The sequence below is a fragment of the Asparagus officinalis genome, chromosome 4 (genome assembly GCF_001876935.1).
Source record: "Asparagus officinalis chromosome 4, Aspof.V1, whole genome shotgun sequence".
NCBI lineage: Eukaryota > Viridiplantae > Streptophyta > Magnoliopsida > Asparagales > Asparagaceae > Asparagus > Asparagus officinalis.
The window spans coordinates 3,379,215-3,400,795 of record NC_033797.1 but is presented as its reverse complement, the minus strand read 5'-3'; the positions used below and the strand labels follow the sequence as shown (position 1 = coordinate 3,400,795).

At 35.9% G+C, this 21,581-nt stretch overlaps 1 protein-coding gene across 5 annotated transcripts; it reads right to left on the bottom strand.

The window, feature by feature from the left end:
* LOC109836382 lies at nucleotides 7,083–21,581 on the bottom strand. Of its 5 annotated transcripts, none has more exons than XM_020404266.1 (3): nucleotides 20,052–21,581; nucleotides 18,746–19,987; nucleotides 7,083–9,190 (listed from the first exon to the last, which is right to left on the bottom strand). In XM_020404266.1, exons 1-2 carry the CDS (start codon nucleotides 20,295–20,297, stop codon nucleotides 18,758–18,760), a joined length of 1,476 nt encoding a protein of 491 aa, XP_020259855.1. In that variant the 5' UTR covers nucleotides 20,298–21,581; the 3' UTR covers nucleotides 7,083–9,190; nucleotides 18,746–18,757. The 5 variants fall into 5 exon arrangements, with proteins under 5 accessions (XP_020259855.1, XP_020259859.1, XP_020259858.1 ...); XM_020404270.1 differs by having other exon boundaries at nucleotides 7,083–7,579; XM_020404269.1 differs by having other exon boundaries at nucleotides 7,083–7,571.

Genomic DNA, 21,581 nt, shown 5'->3' with positions numbered 1-21,581 from the left:
GAAACGTATTAGTTGGAGACCCGGTGAAGAAAGGAGGAGACCCCCTGAAGAAAAGGCATTTCATCGGCTACAGAACAACCAGCAAAACACAATGTGTACATTGCTATCTGCCTTAACTAAAATCTTGAGAATACTGTAAATGGCAAGAAAGCGAGACCATGCACTTATAAATCTATTCCGAGAGAGTCCCATGTCAGCAGGGTCAATGCCGGTGACGTGCACGTGCACATGCACGAGACATAGTTAGTAATCTAGCCTGCAGATCCAATCACAATCCTATTGGAATTAGGACACTTGAGATGGTGAATCCATTGCTCAAAGAAGAAAGAGAACACAAAAATTTACCGAAGTTCCCCTTTTTGCAGGATTCATTTCAATCGACAATATAATATCATGGTAGCAACCTGTGAGGCACGAGTACTTCTACTGCCTCTGATGCTGTTATTTCTGGCCATGGCAGATCTCAAGAAGAAGAATTAGGAGAGAAATTGAAAGAAGAAGAGAAAGATAGAGATATGAGACAGAGATAAGATGTATCAAGATAGGAAGAGAACTGATTATTCATTTCATATCATATTCCTTGTACGACACTGTATTTATACATCTTGTAATTGATATTTCAGTCTGTGCACGTGCACAGCAGCAGTGCTGAACTAACTGTAACAGAATGTAACAGAATATGGACATTTAGTTACATACAGTTGATTGTAACTATTTATTACAGTGTGTGATCTTTATGTTCTCTTCCTTTTGCATTCAAGTCCAACTATTTGTGTATCAGTTGCATATCAGTCCATGTGCTTCAAACTGAACCTGCACTTAGCCTATTCAATGCTCTTGAGCTGCAGCACCTGACAACTTCCCACCCCTTAAATTTGACCTTGTCTCAAGGTCAAAAGTTGGAAATCTCTTGACTAATTCCCAGTAAGACTCCCAAGTAGAATCCTCAACTGGATGTTGTTTCCATTTGACTAGAATCTGGGGAATCAAGTGTCTTCCTTTAATCACTGTCCTCCTGTCAATAATCTGTTCAGGTTCATCAATTATTTCAGTCATGTAAGAAGGAGGATCATCTTGAAGTAGCACCTCATTTCCAATCATTTTCTTCAGCTGAGATGCATGAAAAACAGGATGGATTTTAGACTGAGGAGGCAATGCCAATTTATATGCAACTTCACCAATTTTATCCAAAATCTGGTAAGGGCCATAGTATCTAGGAGAAAGTTTGTGGGTTTTGCAAGAGGATACACTCAGTTGCCTGTAGGGTTGTAATTTGAGAAAAACCCAGTCTCCCACAACAAAACTTCTGTAACTGCGATGGTTGTCAGCATATTTCTTCATTTGCTCAGCTGCTTTCTTCAAACCGTCTCTAAGGAGTTGCAAGGTAATATCTCTAGAAAACAGAGATTCATCAACAGCCTCCACTTTACAACTTTTAGGGATATAAGATAGTAAAGAAGGAGGTTGTCTCCCATATACCACTTCAAAAGGAGTGGCCAAAGTTGAGCTCTTCCAACCTGTGTTATACCAAAACTCAGCGAGAGCTAACCATTTAGTCCACTCTTGTGGTTTATGACAGCAAAAACATCTGAGATAGGTCTCCAAACTCTTGTTGGTAATTTCAGTTTGGCCATCAGTTTGTGGATGGTAAGCTGAACTGAATTTGAGTTTACTGCCCTGCAGTTTAAACAACTCTCTCCAAAAAAGACTAGTGAATAGAGAATCTCTGTCACTGACTATTGATTTTGGTATGCCATGCAACTTAAAAACCCCTTCAAAAAACACCTGTGCCACTGATTGTGCTGTGAATGGACATGAAAGGGCAAAGAAGTGTGCATACTTAGACAATCTGTCAACCACAACATAGATAGCAGTTTTATTCTCACTTGTTGGCAAGTGTGTGATGAAATCCATGGATATGTCCTCCCACACATAATTAGGCACAGGTAAAGGTTGTAACAGCCCTGGAGAGGCTACATTCTCACCTTTTGCTCTCTGGCATGTGTCACAAGATTGTATATAATGCTGTACATCTTTTTTAATCCCCTTCCAATAGAAAGCTCTTCTTAGTCTATGCAAGGTCCTAGTGATCCCAGAATGTCCTGCCATGGGACTGTCATGGTGCTCACTTAATAAAGAGTTTTTGATGTTATGAGTAGTGGGACTTATTAAAAGTCTGCCTTTGTAAAAATACATTCCCTGTTTCTTACAGTACTTGTCAGTATCCAGCTTTCCCTGAGACATCTTTGCATCCAAGTCTTGGAAGAATTGGTCTGTAGAATACATGAGTTGAATATCCTTCAACCAATCATTACTAAGTGTTGTCACAGCTGAAACATGTACAGAACAGTCTGGCCTTTCCTCTTCATTTTCAGTAATTCTGGATAATCCATCTGCTGCTCTATTTAATTTCCCAGGCTTGTATTCAACTCTATAATCAAACCCATGCAACTTGGCAAGCCATTTATTTTGTATCCCAGTATGAATCCTTTGCTCCAGCAGGTATTTGAGGCTATGGTGGTCAGTCCTGATTACAAAAGACCTGCCCAAAAGATATTGCTGTCATTTCTTAGTATAAAGGATAATGGCCAAAAGTTCTCTCTCATATGTGGACAATGCAGTGTTGCTTCCTTTCAAGGCCAAACTAAAATAAGAAATGGGTCTGTCCTGTTGCATTAATACTGCCCCAATTCCATAGCCAGAGGCATCACATTCAATTACAAATGTTTGACTAAAATCTGGTAGAGCTAGGACTGGTGGTGTTGTGAGTGCTTTTTTCAATTCAATTACAAATGTTTGACTAAAATCTGGTAGAGCTAGGACTGGTGGTGTTGTGAGTGCTTTTTTCAATTCATTGAAGGCTTCCTCAGCACTAGTATGCCACACAAAGGCTCCTTTCTTCAAGAGTTGTGTCAATGGTCTGGCCATCATACCAAACCCTCTAATAAATTTCCTGTAGTACCCTGCCAATCCAAGAAAACCTCTCAGTCCCTTCAGGGTTTTTGGCACAGGCCATTCAATAATAGCCTTAATTTTGTTAGGATCCACATTGACCCCTTCCTGTGATACAATGTGCCCTAGATATTCTACTTGTTGCTGTCCAAAGCTGCATTTAGAGAGCTTAGCCACTAACTGATGAGTCTTCAGAATCTGGAATACTTGTCTCAAGTGCACCAAATGCTCCTTCCATTCTTTACTATACACCAGAATATCATCAAAGAAGACTAAGACAGATTTCCTCAATAACTCCTTAAATACAGTGTTCATGAGTGCTTGAAAGGTCGAAGGGGCATTTGTGAGACCAAAAGGCATAACCATAAACTCAAAGTGTCCACTGTGTGTTCTGAATGCAGTCTTTGGTATGTCCCCTTCATACATTCTAATTTGATGATAACCTGATTTCAAATCCAGTTTAGTGAAAAAATTTGCACCATTCAACTCATCTAACAACTCATCAATCATAGGAATAGGAAACTTGTTCTTAATTGTAGATTTGTTGAGAGTTCTGTAGTCAATGCACATCCTCCAACTCCCATCATTTTTCTTAACCATCACCACTGGAGAAGAGAATGGACTGTTGCTGGTTCTTATGATTCCTTTGTCCAGCATTTCCTCCACTTGTTTCTCAATTTCATCTTTCAAAAAATGAGCATGTCTGTATGGTCGAATGCAAACTGGTTTAGTTCCCTCTTCCAAAGGAATTCTGTGGTCTATGTCTCTCTGAGGTGGTAGTTGAGGTAATTCTTGAAATACACCTTGAAACTCTTGTATTAACTGTTGCATATCACTAGGTAAATCTCTAGTAACATCCAGTTTCCCAGGCTCCTGTAGAGTCACACTGCATAATTGAATCAGAAATCCTTCCTCTTGCTCTCTAAAAGACTTGTCAATAGTCTTTTCATTAACTAACTGTAGCTTATCAGGAATTATTCCCTGTAAAGTTCTTTTTACTCCTTCACTGATAAAGGTGACCTGTAGTTTCTTAAAGTTCAAGGTAATATCCTCCAAGGTTCTCATCCAGTCTGCCCCTAATACAATTTGGCTTCCTCCCATTGGCATAACCAGTAAATTAGTCAGTATTTGCACTCCTTGGCAATCCAACATGACTCTCTGACAGATTCCAGCTCCTCTAATCAACTCACCATTGGCCACCAGAACATTGAACTCCTTAGATTCTACTACATTCAACCCTAGCCTCTTCACTAACTTATCATTGATAAAATTATGAGTAGACCCAGAATCTATAAGGATACTGACAGCTTGATTCTTATAATGACCCATCACTCTTATGGTATGAGCAGCACTGATCCCATTTAATGCTTGAATTGATATAGAAGGAGCTCCTTGCATCCAGTTTCCATCCCTTTCCTCAGCCATAATTCCTTCCCCTACTGCACCACAGTCCTCTTCATTTTCTTCCAACTGTTCATCTATGACCCCATCTAATATATAAAGTTGCTTTCCTTTACAATTATGCCCCCTATGCCACTTTTCATCACAGGTGAAACACAAATTTTGACTTCTCTTTCGTTGTATTTCCTCAGGAGACATTTTCTTGAACTGAGTAGTTGGATGAAGATTTTCTTTAACATGTACAGGGTGATGTGTGTTGGCTGTGTGTCCTCCGTGATTGTACACATTCCAATTACCTTTAGACTTCCTGTCATTTTTTTTGCTTTTCTTCAAATAATTTTGCCAAAGAGACAGCTTCCCTCAAAGAACTAGGTCTTGCAGCCTTTTTTTGCTTTTCTTCAAATAATTTTGCCAAAGAGACAGCTTCCCTCAAAGAACTAGGTCTTGCAGCCGCCACTTCATACCTCAATTCTTCTTTAAGACCACCAATAAATTTTTCAAAAATGTGTCTCCTAGAAGGTTGATCATTCAATAGGCTTAAAGCTTGTTCAAATTTGCCCAGATAATCTCTAACTGTAGCGGTTTGCCTTAAAGAAGAGAAAGCATCATATGGTCGTGAGAGTTCATTTGGACTAAACCTCGTAATTAATTCTTCTTTAAACACATCCCAATGGTTAAAATTCTCAATGTTCCTAGCAAACCACCTGTACCATTGTAGAGCTTCACTCCTCAAATAGAACGAACAGACTTTGACCCATTCATGAGTTTGAATATCATAATAATCAAATATTTGTTCAGTCTGATCTAGCCATGATATTACATCTTCAATTCCAGAAAAGGAAGGGAAATCCAAGCGCAAAGACTTTGGTTGAACTAGTTTTTGGTTGTTAAAGAACGAATTCTTCTGAGTTGAGAGATTACCAAAACTGTGAGTTAGCTGAAAATCCTCTTGGAAAACAGATTCTCTTTGATCCTGGAGGTTGTATCCTTGATCAAAGCTTTTCTTGCTGGATTCTTGAACCCTTTGCCTGAAGATATCTCTGTCATCCTGTGATCCTGAACCTTGAATTCTGCGATCTTCCCTAGGTCCTGATCCCAAGATTCCTTGGTTAGTTCCCTCTCTTTGCCTGGAAATCTCCCTGTCATCTTGTGATCCTGAACCTTGAGTTCTGCGATCCTCCCTAGGTCCTGATCCCAAGATTCCTTGGTTATTCCCCTTTGAGTTCTTGAGTTCTTGGATTAAGATTTCCATCTGAGAAGCTAAGCCATCCAATTTTGCTGAATTCTCCTCCAATCTTGTAGATGTTTGCTGGTTGATAGAGCCTTGTTGTTGAAGAATTGCCTTTTGTTGTTGAATTGCATCTTCTACTCTGAGAATTCTCTCATTTGCAGTCATTTCTTCAGCCCTTGTTTCCTCATCATTGCCCAGGAATCCTTCATCAGCAATTCCTTCTCCTAAATGCTCTGATACCAATTGTGAGGCACGAGTACTTCTACTGCCTCTGATGCTGTTATTTCTGGCCATGGCAGATCTCAAGAAGAAGAATTAGAAGAGAAATTGAAAGAAGAAGAGAAAGATAGAAATATGAGACAGAGATAAGATGTATCAAGAGAGGAAGAGAACTGATTATTCATTTCATATCATATTCCTTGTACGACACTGTATTTATACATCCTGTAATTGATATTTCAGTCTGTGCACGTGCACAGCAGCAGTGCTGAACTAACTATAACAGAATGTAACAGAATATGGACATTTAGTTACATACAGTTGATTGTAACTATTTATTACAGTGTGTGATCTTTATGTTCTCTTCCTTTTGCATTCAAGTCCAACTATTTGTGTATCAGTTGCATATCAGTCCATGTGCTTCAAACTGAACCTGCACTTAGCCTATTCAATGCTCTTGAGCTGCAGCACCTGACACAACCGGCTTTTGAATTTTGGAAATCTAGCCCGACAAATTTACATTGTGTTTTTAGGTTTTTTTTGGAAAAAATCGTTTTTTTTTGGGAAAAAATCGCACCTTTGGGTGCGTAATACTGGAATTTAAATCCTAATCATGTCAAATCTTTTTTACCCCAAAATTCCCTATCTTTTCTCAAAACTTCTACAGAATCAAGCGATATAATAATATTTGGAGAAAATAACCCATTATATGAAAAAGATTCTTACCTCACGGGGTTCTCCAAAGTTTTCAGAAACCCTAGACAGAAATTTCGTGAGCAGAGAGATTGAGGTTCTTCAAGCCTGATTTCGAAATTACCGCCTTCGCTCTCGAAACGAATCGCAGAAAGGGATATTTTACATAAAAACCCTTATGGAATTAGGGTATTCGACCCAGTACAATTAAAGGGTTAAGATAAACCCCTCAAGAGGTTAAAACAAGACAACCCTCTCTAAAGTGAGGATTACTAACTCACCTCCTCGAACTGAGTTAAGAGATATCCTTCTATTCGTTAAGAAAACAAATATTACCCAATGGGCTAACAAATTTAATCCTTCGGGTTAATAAATAGGCTAGTTTGCTTAAATGTTCCCTTTAAAAACACAAGACACATAGCGACCTAGCAGAGGGCGCATACACACTAAAATTGGAACTAAGCGGGTTTCAAAGTAAACCAAGGTAACACTCAGGGTTTATAAGCAAAAGTCCCTCTTCTTAAACCCCCTTCTGCGCATCAAAGGCCTACACCTGTTCAGATGAATTAAAAAAAAAAAGTATATGTAACTCAGAAGTGCTAGACAAAGCTATAATTTCAAGAAGAACCACGACATACATTCCAGAGTCACAAACATACATACTCCCCATATTCAGGTTAAACATTTTCTGCAGAGACATTTTCACACATTTTAACTCTTTTTTTTTCCTACGAACAAGAAGCCCAAATTTGTTGCATCAGTTGTTTTTTTTTCGAGAAGGAATTTCTTCGTTGACCTTCAAAAAGATCTCCAGACATCATATTTGTGACGGCCTCGTTCCTGCTTAATATCAAAAGAATGAGTTTCAGGTTGCAGCATCATGAACTTCGGCTTAAAATACTCAAAAGTTAAAACTAAAGAATACACTTCATCTCTTTACCTTCTATGACTTACTGTTACCATATATAGAACCCGACAAAAAATTGCATAAAAGAGAGAGTTACATGAATTGCAGAAACAGAAAGTTCTCAGAAATGACAAAGAGAGAATAAAGACTGCAGTGAAGAATCTGCTTCTGCATTCCTGAAATATCTGGAATCAGTCTTCAAAACTAATCTATGAAATAAAATTGTTACTAGAGGTTAACTCGAACATGCAATGAAGGTTAATATTGACAAGAACTTCCTTTTTTTTTTCAATCATCAAGTGAAAGAAGATTTATAATAGCCCACCAAACCACATTACATTTTTGCGACACATTCTATGTCAGAAATTTCTCACTAGTAGCTAACCAGTGTATCTTAAAGAGCCTTCGACTTCCATAATCAAAATGCCACACAAGTTTAATCTAACTAAAATTAGAGAAACTATTTGATTTCCCACCCATACCTAAAATGCAGGAATCAAAACCTAAATAATCCAAGCCTCTGAAATAAGGTGGAAATTTAGAAGCGAAGAAAAGTTTTGACCAATTCATATTCCAGGCTGAAATTTTTCTGATCAACAAGCAGTTGAAAATCACATTGCCCTGAAAATTTCTTTACCAAATGGTAACCAAACACCATTTATGTATACAATTCCTCTGGCTCCTCTTTAATGAGGTCAAATCAGTAAAGATATCTCTATGAATCTATGTTACCTGGGTACTACTGCCTTTTTCTTTCTGAAAACGTACCTGTACCCGTATCTGAAGACGAACCCGTACCCAACACGTACCTACACCCATACCCGCACTGAAACTTCATGGACTCTCGTCGCATATATGGATACAGTTATTGATCGTCTACTCAATTATGTAATACATGTTTCAATTTATTTTTTTTTGGTCAATGAAAATTTTAATTCATTTTCCAATTGAGAATTTTGTACAATATCACCATCAGCTATAGCTGAGAACCTCAGCACTCATAGTGCATACACAAAGAGCTTATATACAACAATCTTACAATTCTCTAATTCTCTCCTCTAAGTGAGCGGGATATTTTTCATTCATGATCTTCGAGAAAAAAGAGATCTTAATAGCTTTGAACAACATTTCAGGTTGCATAGATTTCCCCTGGAAAATCCTAAGATTCCTCTCTTGCCATATGAAGTACACTGTTATACCAAAGGTCAGTCTCTTTAAATTTTCCACAAACCCCCTCTTATTGAGCCTGAGGCTGAACCAGTGTATGATACTATCCCATATGCATGATTTCCAGCTGAAATTCATCCAAACCATCACCATGTTCCATACAGTGGATGAATATTGGCATTCAAAGAATAGATGGTGACAGGTTTCCTGAAAATTTGTACACAGCACACATTGATTTGCATTAAGAATACCCATCTGACATAGCCTATCTTGAGTAATCAACCTTGATTGAACAGCTAACCATAGGATGAAAGAATGTTTGGGATAATGAATATTATTCCAAACTGTATTAGCCCAGTGTACTTGCTGTGCAGGTTGCACCAAAAAACTGTACACAGAAGAAACCTGAACTTTATCACCTACACATGACTTGCCAATGATAGCAATCAGGTTATTTATGTTGCCAAGTTTAGCAATCAAAACATCTCTGGTTTTTAGAATCTGCTTCCACATCCAGGAGCTATTTGATTTAACCTGAACTTTATACATGTTTCAATTTAAGAAACTCATCATACGCTTCTTGGACATATTAATCTTACGCTTCACGTCCACTTTTTAATCTACATAATAGAAGAAACATAAAATGTAATAGGAATTTAAATTCTCATTACACGCGGATGGAAACATAATATTGATATCATGCAAGTTATTGATTTAATATACGAACAAAGTCGTGTCCTCATACCTTACCTTTCACAAATTTCTAGATGCATCAAGAGGGAGATTCTGAAATATTTACTACAAATAACCAAACTCATTATTTTACTTAAGCATAAGACAATCTCAAGTCTTACTTTGATAAGAGACAAAAATATTGCATGATAAACATGTAACAGGGTTGGCAAATATGGATACATACATCCATGGAGACATAGTCACACTACTGATAGTAAGATGGGCTGTCTACGTGTGATAGTGAGATGTGTTGTCTATGTGTGGATAGGGGTGGAAGTGAACCGAATAATTAATAAACAGTTCGGTTATTATTCGTCCAGATATTCGGTCAAGTTTGATTCGATCGTTAATTTAATACTAAACAAATAATTTTTAGTATTCGGCTTATAAATTTAACCAAAGGTAAGTTCGATTCGGTTGATTATTAACTATTCGATAACTTTCTACAATTTAGTCCTATTAATTAAACTTATTGCAAATATTACCTATCTAAATTTTTATTTACAATGATTACCCCATATAAATACTTAGGTTGATGGAATCATGGAAGAGAGTAGAGCTTGGCCTTCCTTTCTTTTTCCACCTCCAGTGTCCAAATCTCTCTCTCTCTCTCTCTCTCTCTCTCGCTCTCTCAAACTCCGCCGACAGATTGAGTGCTCTCTATCAAGCTCCGCCATCTTCCCCTCGCCGGCAGATCGAGTGCTCTCTCTCAAGCTCCGCCCTCTTCCCCTTCGTCGACAGAGCCCTCCCGTTGTCTCAAGCTCCACTCTCTTCCCCCTCGCCGGTTGAACCTTCACACTCTCTGACAGTCTCCCTCGGCCTTCGCTGATTTACCCCTTAGCCTCGATTTTCGACGGTCTCGGTCTCTTCCCTCTCGAGTCCGACTCTTCATCTCTGAATCGAGCTCTTCATCAGCACTTCAGTCACCTCGGCTTCACCATCGGGATCTCCATTAGTCGTTTCCTCCCCAAACCCGACGAAACTCCATCAGCATCGCCTCTACTTCTCCAACCTACGACCCCTTCATCAAAATGTAAGTTAAGGCTTAAAGTTACAATTTTTTTTTAATTTTGATCAGAGATTTGATCTATCCATTTGTGTAATGATTAGGAATTGTTATGATTAATCCTACAACTTAAGTCCGGTAACTTTGGGCGCTGACTAAATTCTCTGATTTGTGGACTGTGGGAGTAGATTGAAGTTAATTCAGCATGGTGCATTCTAATAAAAATGAATTACTCAGCTATCTAGCTACAACTATACAATCAACAGTTGTGGAAACTTGACTTAGCATTATGGTTCTTTTTTCCTAATTGCTTTGTGTAAAACAAATATATGTAGTGTGTTCAACAGTATACTAAATAATGTCATCTAAGTTATTCCTTTCAATATTTATCAAAGATGTGATTTGACCTCACGATTGTTAGAATTCAAAACAAGAACTAATCAGGATGACACGTCAAGAAGGTCTACGTATCAGCTTATTTGGCTAAAAAAAGTGGTCTACAAATTTTGAACTAGATGCAAGGCTATAAGGTTGTCAAGTTTTCTGAATCCTTATGTGATTGCTGTAAAAGAAATCATATTAAGTTTCTCAAAAAAAAATTATTCAAAAAAAATTGTCAAGTATTTTCTAGAGTATGGGGATGGCTTGGTGCCGCTTACACTTTCATTCTTAAAACATTTGGTAATCTTTATTGTTACAGAATGTCATTTCCCATGATGAATCAACAAAGTAACTCCCAAACTACATTAGTGTCATCTTCTCCTGATCTTTCTGCTACTGTTGCTCCTTAAGTCACAGTCACACACTCTAATAGTAATACAGAAATTGAGGGGAACACAAATCCTATTCAAGCAAAGAGAAAAAGGAAAAAGACTTCTCAGATATAGGATAACTTTGTCGAATTTATTCGTCCTAATAAAGAAAAAGGTGAAAATGTAACAATTGCGAGCATGACTTTGCTTATAATTCAACCGGAACAACATCTCACGTGAAAGCATATTTAAACAATTGCATTGCTAAGAAGTTGAATGATCAAAGACATAAAACTCGTAACTTTCAACGAGATGGTTCTACTATCGAGCATTCAATTATATTACCACTTAGTGGCAAGTATAACCATTTGAAAGTTTGAGAGCCATTAGCTCATTGGGTCATGATGCATGAACTTCCATTTACAATAATTAAGGAGGAATGGTTTATATTCGCAATGAAGACTATACAACCTTAATTTGATAAGATTGGACGAAAAACGTTAAAGGATGACTGCATGATAGTTTTTAATAGCAGAGAAGAATAAGTTTAAGCAACAACTTAAAACACACGGATAGAATAAGTCTAACAACCGATCTTTAAAAGTCTGAAAACCAAAAAATTGAATATATGGTCATTACTAGGCATTTTGTTGATAACAACTAGGACCTACAAAAGGCGGTCCTTAGTTTTGTACATGTGCCTCCTCGTCGTGGTATTGATATTGCCGATGCTATGCATAAATGTTTTAAAGATTAGGAAATAGAAAACAAAGTGTTTACTATATCAGTGGATAATGTATCCTACAATGATATTTGTTTAAGAAACTTGAAAACCAATCTTTCTAGATCTAGAAAATTGGTTTGTGATGGCAAGTTGTTTTAAGTGAGATATTATGCTCATATTCTTAATCTTCTTGTCCAAGACGGGATAAGTGTAATTGCATCAACAATTGAGAATGTGCGGGAAAGTGTCAAGTTCATCACTCATAGTGAAGCAAGGATTAGAACATTTTCGAGTGTCGTTCAACAGGTATGCAAAATTTAAAATTTATTATAAGTGTTAAATTTCATACTTCTTACTTTGAAGTACTAATTATTTGTTTATGTTTATGTTTAACAGTTGCAATTAAGAGAGGAACAATTGATTCTCGATGTGCCTACTCATTGGAATTGAACATAGTTGATGTTGATCACTGTCATGAAGTTTAAACATGCATATTCCCAATGTACAAGGAAAGGGAATCTAGTTATGATTGCATGCCAGAACCTGAAGAATGAGATAAAGTAGAGAATATTTGTAAATTATTGGTCATCTTTAATTAGGTACTAATCTAATTTCAGGTAGTGACTATCCTACTTCTAATTTATATATTGTTGAAATCTATAAGATTAAAGAAATTATAAAAAAGTCACTACTTGATGATGATTTTTGCATTCAACAAATAGCTAGTAAAATGCAAGATAAATTTGAAAAATATTAGGAGGAATGCAATTTATTGATGACAGTAGTTTCTGTTATGGATCCTAGATTGAAAATGCGTGGGGTGCAATATTGTTATCCAAAAATATATTCAGAAGTAGATGCTTTGAGTAATATAGAAAAAGTAAAAGATGCCTTGAAGGAGCTATATGATGAGTATGTTGCTTTACATAATGCTAATAATGATGAACAAGTTTCTTCAGAGGCATCTAATTGTACAAGCAACTCACTATCTACTATGAGTTCATGCTTTCATGGAGCGATGTTCTTGATTTTGTGAAAAGTGTAGACAATGTACTTACTTCTAAATCAGAGTTAGAGATGTACTTGGAGGAGCATGCATATATACGCGAGGAAAAAAATATTAAATTTTAGTGCTTTGGGTTGGTGGAAATCCAATTAATTAAAGTATCGAATCTTGTCAAGAATGACGGTCGATATCCTTGCAGTTCCCATTTCCACAGTGGCATCGAAGTCTACTTTTAGTGCATGGGGAAGGGTAATAGATCCATATCGAGCATATTTAGATCTAAAAACTGTTGAAGCATTGATTTGTGGAGGAGATTGGATGCGAAAGGTGTATGGGATTAAGAAAAAGAAGAAGGTAGTTGGCTAATTGTACTTTAATTAATTCAATGCATAAATTAAACTTAACTAATTGTATGTTAATTTATATGTTACAGAGTGAAGATGAGATCAAAGAACTAGAGATATTGTTGCTGGATCCTTGAGGTATGCTTAATTTTTTTGTTGCACTTTAATGAGTAATAGAATACAAGATATGACACATGTTCTTTAAAAAATATTAATTTTTGAATGCACAAGAGAACATGATAGTCGTTTATTTACTTGTTTTCAAGTGGTTGGGATAATGTTAACTTTTTAGATATAGTTTCTGCTTCTAACTAAATTTTTTGATCAAATACTAAATTCTAGATGTATTATGTCTAGACCCTCTACTAAACTAAGTGATGTACAATCACCAAATAGTGTAGCTTCATCATCCAATTAATCACCAGATTTCGCAAGAACTTATACCCAATAAACACATGTATACTTCATGATTTGAATTTACAGTTTGTATGATGAGCTGCTACTAATTCCGGGCGTTTAGACAAAAATCCTATACTATAAATGCGAGATTAAAATTTCAAAGATTGATGGTAACCCTTGTTGATTAATGGAATTGTGGCTTGGTTATATGCCGAGAACATAGGTAATCACATAAATTTCCAAAACTTTATTAAATCCATGTGTTTCTTCAGTCGTTTTCTCTATGTTATTTTTTCTTTGTTTCACCATTCTACGGTGTAATTTAGCTGTGTTGTACATCATGAGAAAGTCATCTTTAATGTGATTAGAGGTGTTGAGCAATCTGTGGGGTTGAGTTATGACTCTATTAGCATAGGTTTTTTAAGACATTTTCAATTATTTTAGGGAAAAATTGCAAAATCCTTTAACTTTGTAGCTTGTTATGAATTTAACATGTAATTTTGACATTCAACTAATCCGAACTGAATGTGTGAATACATACCATAAAAGTTAAATTGCTAATACAACTACTTTTGCTCCAATATTCTATGATAGAGTTCCATCTTATTTTCCTTTTTTTCAATGATGTCCATTGGGCCAGTAATTGGAGCTATTGCAACCGCTAATGCTACTGTCTTAAAGCCATATGTTCTATAATTTCAGCTCCAAAAGGTGAATTTAATCTTGATTTGTGCTTTCTCAAAATCTCTTTAGCAAAGAAGTTGTACATGGATGAAAAACTGAGCAACAAATAGTTATTTGGAGCTTACTTCCTTTTAACAAGTGTTTTTGGAGAATTTAAGATTTTTGTCATGAATGAACTATGTGACCATGTTGATGTATGTCAAATTGAACCTTCGGACTGAATTTTCTTTTCTATGCAAGTGGTGTTGTAGTATTGAGTATGATTATTGGATGGGAGACATTTATATTGATGTTTGACTTTTATATTTGAAGAAACTATATTTTTCTTGCTTTATTATGTAGGAATTTATTTTTCCATATTTGTTCATTTTATATTGTTGCGAATATGTTTTGCTTCAGGTGTAATGTACATATTTGTACTGAAATTTCCAAAAAATGTTCTAGTGTAATGTTTATATGTCTATAGAATGTACTATATATCTGTTTTTAATTTTGAATAATTGACGAATAGATATCGAATATTAAACGAATAATGCAGGGAAAATCGCAGTTTGTTGTTAAATGAATATTCACGAATAATTATCGAACGCGAATAAATATTGTCGAATCGAATTTGAATGCTCATTTAGTATTCGACTCGAATATGATCACGAATTCAAATATATAAAAATGGCCCGAATCTGAATTCGAATAGGTAGCTGTTCGCTTCAATTCGGTTGTTCACCAGCCCTACGTGTAGACATGCATACATGTAACTTAGTACGTAATCAATGATTATTGTTTTATGCTCTTAATTAGTTAATAAAGAACCGGGAAAACATTTTCATGAATAGAGTAACTTGTTAAGAAGAAAATGAACTATAAGCTGTTGGCCTTCTTGTTTTGATGATGTTTAACAAACAATTTACCACTAATGTTGTTTGTCTAGTATTTGTGTTTTCGTATTTATTGTAGACAAACAACGTAGTTGGAGGTTGGATGTAATAGAGCTTCAACGATCATATCAAGAGGAGGTTGGCGAAATTGTGGAGTGAAGCAACGTACAATTCAAAGTTAAAGATCAAGTTCAAGCTTCATCCGCGAGATTACCAAGTAGAGCTTATTGAAGACCAATCAAGCTTGGGTAACTTAGTTTAGGATTTATATTATGTGTGTTAAGTACGTTAAGCTCAATATCTATACACACACATTATGTTGGTTTTCATATATATATATATATATATATATATTATAACACATATGTTTTTGTTTTATAGTTTTCGGCTTATATATGACAAATGCATAGAATTGGAAAATACTATTTTGTTCATGCTTATATGTAATATATGTGATTCATCTTTAACTAAGTCTTATATTAATGAATCATATTTAGTGTTTTGAAATATATTTACATTAGAATATGCAATTTTGGAAAATATTGTATTTCCTTAGTATTGTAAGACTGAAATATTCAGTTTATACATGTTTTACTAAGTCTATAAAATATTCAGCAAAGTTTTCAAAAGTTGTTTTATGTCAAAACATCAAAATTCAAAGTATCCTATATTTTCATGTTTTGGACTTGTTTGGTAAAATATGATATTTTTCATGTTGGGAAGTCCTTTCCTGATATAACAGAGTTCGCTGTAGCATTTTATTATCATGATTACAATCATTCCCCAAAGTTTATATTTTTTGGAAATTTATTTTGATATTTTTAAACAGCGGTTTTAAAATCAGATATATCAGTTTTGAGATATCAGTTTTTCGGCTCGACCGAACCGGTCGACCGAACTCTGAGGCAAATGTTCACGGCGACAGAGAGTCTGTCGGCGACCGGTCCGGTCGACCGATAATAAATTTTCGGTCGACCGAGATGAATTGTTTCCGGTCGACCGACGAGTTGTTTCTCTTGCCAACGGTAGTTTTTTTGAACCGTGCTTGGGTTGTTTTTGTCTTTTGCTACAGGTTTTTGGCTGAATTCTTGGAGGCTTAATATATCCCCATTGGTAAGTTCCTTCTAACAGAGTAAGAAGAATGTTTTAAAGAAGTTTTTTAAACAAGGGTTTTAAAAAGAGTTTAAGCTTGTTTAAGCTTGTTTAAGGGTTTGGTTTAAGCTGTTTTGGTTTTCACAAGTGGAGGAGATTATCTTTTTGTTTTGGGCTCATTTCTCCATCTCTCCATCTTGATCTAGAGAAGTTTTCCTAAACTCAACTCTAGCTTTTATCATTTGTTATTTGTCAATTATCATTTCTATTAAAGCTAGTTTTATATTGAGTTTAGTTGATTTGATTTTATCTCATTGTTACACACACCCACTTAAGCTTATTGTATTTGCATTCATAATATATTAGGGTTGTGAGAGTTGTAACATTGAGTGTGAGCTTTTATTGTGTTCTCATCCATATTAGAGAACAATTTATATTTGTTACATTGTGAGATTGTTAGGTTTTCGGTGAGCTAGAAACCGAGTGTGTTGTGAAGTTTTCGGTGAACTAGAAAACCGAATGTGAGGAGTGACGTTGATCGGTGAGCGTTGAAAACTGATACTGTGAGGTGTAAACGTTATTCGGGTGAACGTAGAAAACCCGGTTGATAGTGGATTTCTCCCCGGGAGTGGGGAGCGGAGACGTAGGACGGAAGGTCCGAACTCCGTGATCATTTGATTGTGTTTGAGTGTGCTTTGGCGTATTTATTTTTGCATTCATCTTATATCGCCATTTGTGCATTGCTCATTTATTTCATTCACTATCTTGTTTAGATTGTTTACCCCTTGTGTTAGTTTATATATCCTTGCATTATATATTTTTATCATATAGGATATATATCTTGTTGTTTATATTGCTTATCCTAGCTAATATATATTGTTGTATTTCATACTTGCTAGGATAACTTATTAATTAGTTTTAATTGGCATTTAATCGGATTAGATTAGCATAAGACCCTAATCACCCCCCTCTAGGGTCTAACATAAGCATCCACCATACTTCCTTTTTCCCAGCCTTTCCCAGCCCTACAACATGGTGATGGTGTTACTCAGCAAAGAAAGTAATAAAAAATCACAGGAAAAATAATTGCAGATGGACCAGTGCATAGTACCGTAGAAGGTGTCTAGAACTGATCAAAAATAAATCACATCATATACCTCAATAAAATAAAAATAAATCATAAAAAATAAAAAAAATCACATCATATACCTCAATAAAATGATAGATTTGGATCTAAATAGTGGATCTTTTGATAGAGAATGATTATACTTCAACATATTGTTTTCTCATAATACGCCAAATTTAAGTGGGAACCATCTTCAAGAATCCTAGTACAACCAGAATGCATATGTGGGTCTAAATAATGGATCTTTACTACATCAAATGTGTCACCATGAAATCTCTTTTTCATGTGGACTACAGTCAAAATTTGAATAAACCCTAAATTATAGCTCATGCATAGCGATAGACATCAATAAGTGATGAATAACTAATTTATGGCATTCAATATCACTCCGTCTATATGAGAGGCATGATTGCAAGGAGGTTCTCTCTTTTGAGCTCCTTTTAGTTTGTCTATGTGTGTTTGGCTCCTTTTATCTCTTTGAGAATTCACTAGCGTTTTGATGTCTCAGTACCAATATTTTCTTCCTTGATAAGTGTTACCATTTGCTTACGTGAGTATATTTTCTAACGTACTTTTTTTTCCTTTTATGTTGTCTCGTGAACAAACTTTTAGTGAAATATTTGGCGGATTCTGCCAAGCTTTCTTCTCAAAATAAGAAAAATAAGATCTTTATAAAAATGATGGATAGTGCAACATTGCAGTCTCTATGAGAAAGTAAATTAAGAATAAGAGTACCAAGTGAGTTTAAACATGTCAATGGTCTAAGTCTACATGTAAAAAGTTACTCCCTTATGTCCCCATGACGGACACAGAAGACAAATTCTATTTACAACATCCTATACCATTGCCTATACTAGTAGTACTACTAAGAGATAACTAGTGGGAAAAAATGTCTTAGAATAACACTCTCTCCAATATTTTAAAAAAGAGTACATACAAGATCTTGGTGATGCTTGTTTTAGTCTATCAAGTAAGAAGATAGAATTAAATATTTATGATAATTTTCAAAACTCATCATACAACTTAAGTTTATCAAATTTGTTTACTTTCTATGCAAATCGAACATTATTTGGCAAGCATATACAAGAAATGGACCACATTGTAACGAAAGACCAAGCAGGAAAATGAACTCTTTTGGGGAAAAAATAAGCCAGATGTCATGTTGCGTCAACACATGATCACGTTTTTCCAGCCAGTGCATGAGGCATGGACCTTCCTAAATTAAAAACATGCACTATAACAGACCCATTGCGCATTATCACGTTCTTTTAGCCAACGCATAAGGCACGAGCCTTCCTAAATTAAAAACATGCATTATAGTAGACTATATAGCATGTGCATAGCATAAATGCAAAACAATAATAAAGCTAATAAGGAAGTACATTTCACTATGAAAATGAATATTAGCATGAAATACAATAAGAAGACTCACCTTGCAGCATGGTTAAACTTTCGGAAAAAACCAAAAGGGAACGTTGAGTGGAGAGTAAGAGCCAATCAGAGACCATTCCGTGATCCCTCCATCTGCTAAAGAAAAGATGCCCTGATCGTAATGTCGATCAGAGTCATCATCATGCAAGAGAGTGCCTGATTTCATATCCGTGAAGTAGATATGGTTTGCTTTATACCCAGAAGAATTGCCAATAGTGGTAGTCCTTGCGCAGGACTCACCAAAAGAGCTTACAAAAATAACTTCATCATGTAATGTCTGTATCCGTATCCACTTATTAGCGGAGTGATCAAGCCTGAACACGTGAAATCCAGTGGTGACTAAATTGGCCTTTCCATCATCAACTTCATCAACCTTTCTCAATATAAGGAGCAAGCCCCCTAAATTAGATTCAACCAAATAAGTTTGAGAAGCATTATTAGTGCATATTTCAGGCAGTTCAATGGTTTTTCTCCAAAGTAGTTTGGGCTCTATGTCAAAGTAGTAACACATAACTACATTGCGCCATGTGCCCAAACCTACACAATATAACGACCCCCTATAGCATATAAATGCTCCATAGAAGTTCTCAATCAAAATTAACCACTCATCATCTCCCGGTCTACACATGTATAACCCGCCATATTCAGATTGAGCAGCTACTCCTAGAGAATAAGGTATATCAAACACAATACCTCTTCGGAAAAGTTTGTAATCATTGATTTCGGAACCATTATTGATCTCATTATCAGAATCTGTGTCACTGTCCGTCCCAGAATCGTTATGCAGGTTTCTGTACTCTAGCATTGGAAAATGGTGGTCATTGCTAAATTCAGAAGCACTATCAGAAATTTCTTGATCTGAAGAGAAAAAATCACGATGTAAAGAAGGGAGTTCGAGGGTTTGATTATTCAATGGGTTAAGAATATAGTATCCCTCTGCTATATGGTATATTATTAACCATCCCATTGAATGGCCTAAGCATTCAAAACCTGGAGACATGATTATGTTAAGTTGATGGATATAAGCCTCCATTGGGCTGTAGATGCTGAGGCTATCTTCAAGTGGGAGCTGAGGAAACACCAGCCATGGCCACTTGATTGCAAGACGGTGGGGTTTGTCTCTGGAGGCTGATCTCCAAGACTTGCAAACTGCTCCAAACCGCACGTGATCCCCAAAGCTAAGCTCCTCCAGAAAGAGATCAAGTATCTCCCTTGGGAGATCACCCCAAGGCCTCCATCGAGCCTGTGAATAGAAAATAGATGAGTTCAAGAAACAAGATCTGGAGAATGTTGAATTGTAAAGTTACCAAATAAAGGGCTTCAGCCATCTTGGAGTTGCTGGTGTTTGCCGGGATACCCTCTTTCTTGCAGAGGGCTTGTAGATCTTTTCTTTTCATCAATTTGAAATCCTTTTCCTTCATGGATTCTCTCTTGGTGCAGACTATCGGTGGAACAGTTTCGACTAACCCACCGGTTAACAAGGAAGGACGGGGGTGTTTTGTCGTGGGAGAAAAAGTACTTTCCTTTTTTCGTCTTTCTTTTTTTTTCATCATTGTCTATGTACAATGAACATGTGGCTTAGAGAGGAAAATAAATGAGAGTTTGAATCGGACACATATACTCTACAGATTCTAATTACTGTCTGAGAGGTACTAATCTCATTGTAACAAAAGTTTCTCAAAGCTAAGACACTGAAGATGAATGCATCAGCATCTCTGAAGGCGAGACACAGATATTTCTGGGGGTAAAAAAAGATTAGCAGCAGCATTTCTTAGATGAGGAGGAATTTCATTATTAGTCTCCCATATATTTCCAAACAAAATTCACCTTAAAAAGCCTCAGTCATCCTTACCATAGTCAAAAGGATTAGTTAAGGTTGCAGCCTCATGATTCATGAACTTAGTTTAATACTTCCCGAAACAAAAATAGTGGAATCGATCATTTACCTTATACAGATTTTTATTACCATATATAGGATTAAAGAAAACATAACCTAAATGCTTATAGGAGAACAAACATTGACATTTCATCCTCCTTCAATCTGTCTTAATGTTTCTATTATATATTAGCAATTATGGCATTGCATAATATTTCTTAAGGCTGTACTCTTCACCTTTTGAGGAAATTCAACTTCCATGATCCACGAATTAAAATCACACAGAATACAAACTATACTTTAACAAAAAAATGAACACTTAATTAAATTAAACTCTGCAGTAAGCTATTTCGTCATAAGTTGAGTTAGTAAGTGCACATTTTCATCACGTCACCAACTGCAAAGTCTATAACACAGAAATTTCCAAGCTTAGGCAAAAGCTATGTAATCCATCTAGTCTTTATAAATTTTAGGAAACAAAGAATTGGAGAAACTATAAAAGCCTGCCTAATCCATGATCCCAGCCGAAATCATGCTGATCGACTGTCACATGTGTGCACTAGAAAAATCTTTTCATAAACTCACAATACTTCAAATCCTTTCCACAAAAGGTAATTGACCACCATACCAAGCTTCAAAATCCTCTAGCTCCTATTGTAGGATGCCCAAGCAGTATAAAGATCACTAAGAGTTAATCAACTGATAATGTATTGAAAGAATACTAGAACCGTCAAGAGGAAGCTTATGAAATTGTTTATGCCATTTTCAACAACCTAAACTCAATTAAAACTTTCCATTTTTGATAAAAAAGGATATCGTGGTTAAAAAGTTTCGATATTTGATAAGTACCAGTTGTCAACAGATCACTAGCTCTTTTCTTTATCACAACTTGCTTATATCTAACCTGTAAATCCTTTAAATTCAATCCACATTTGAGAATGATGAGAAATGAAAAAATATG

Bases quoted from the DNA above. Each gene is read 5' to 3' on its own strand.
- LOC109836382 (XM_020404266.1), bottom strand. From the start codon at position 20,297: ATGATGAAAAAAAAAGAAAGACGAAAAAAGGAAAGTACTTTTTCTCCC. The intron at 19,988-20,051 runs GTAACTTTACAA...TTCTATTCACAG, and splicing joins TGGCTGAAGCCCTTTATTTG to GCTCGATGGAGGCCTTGGGG.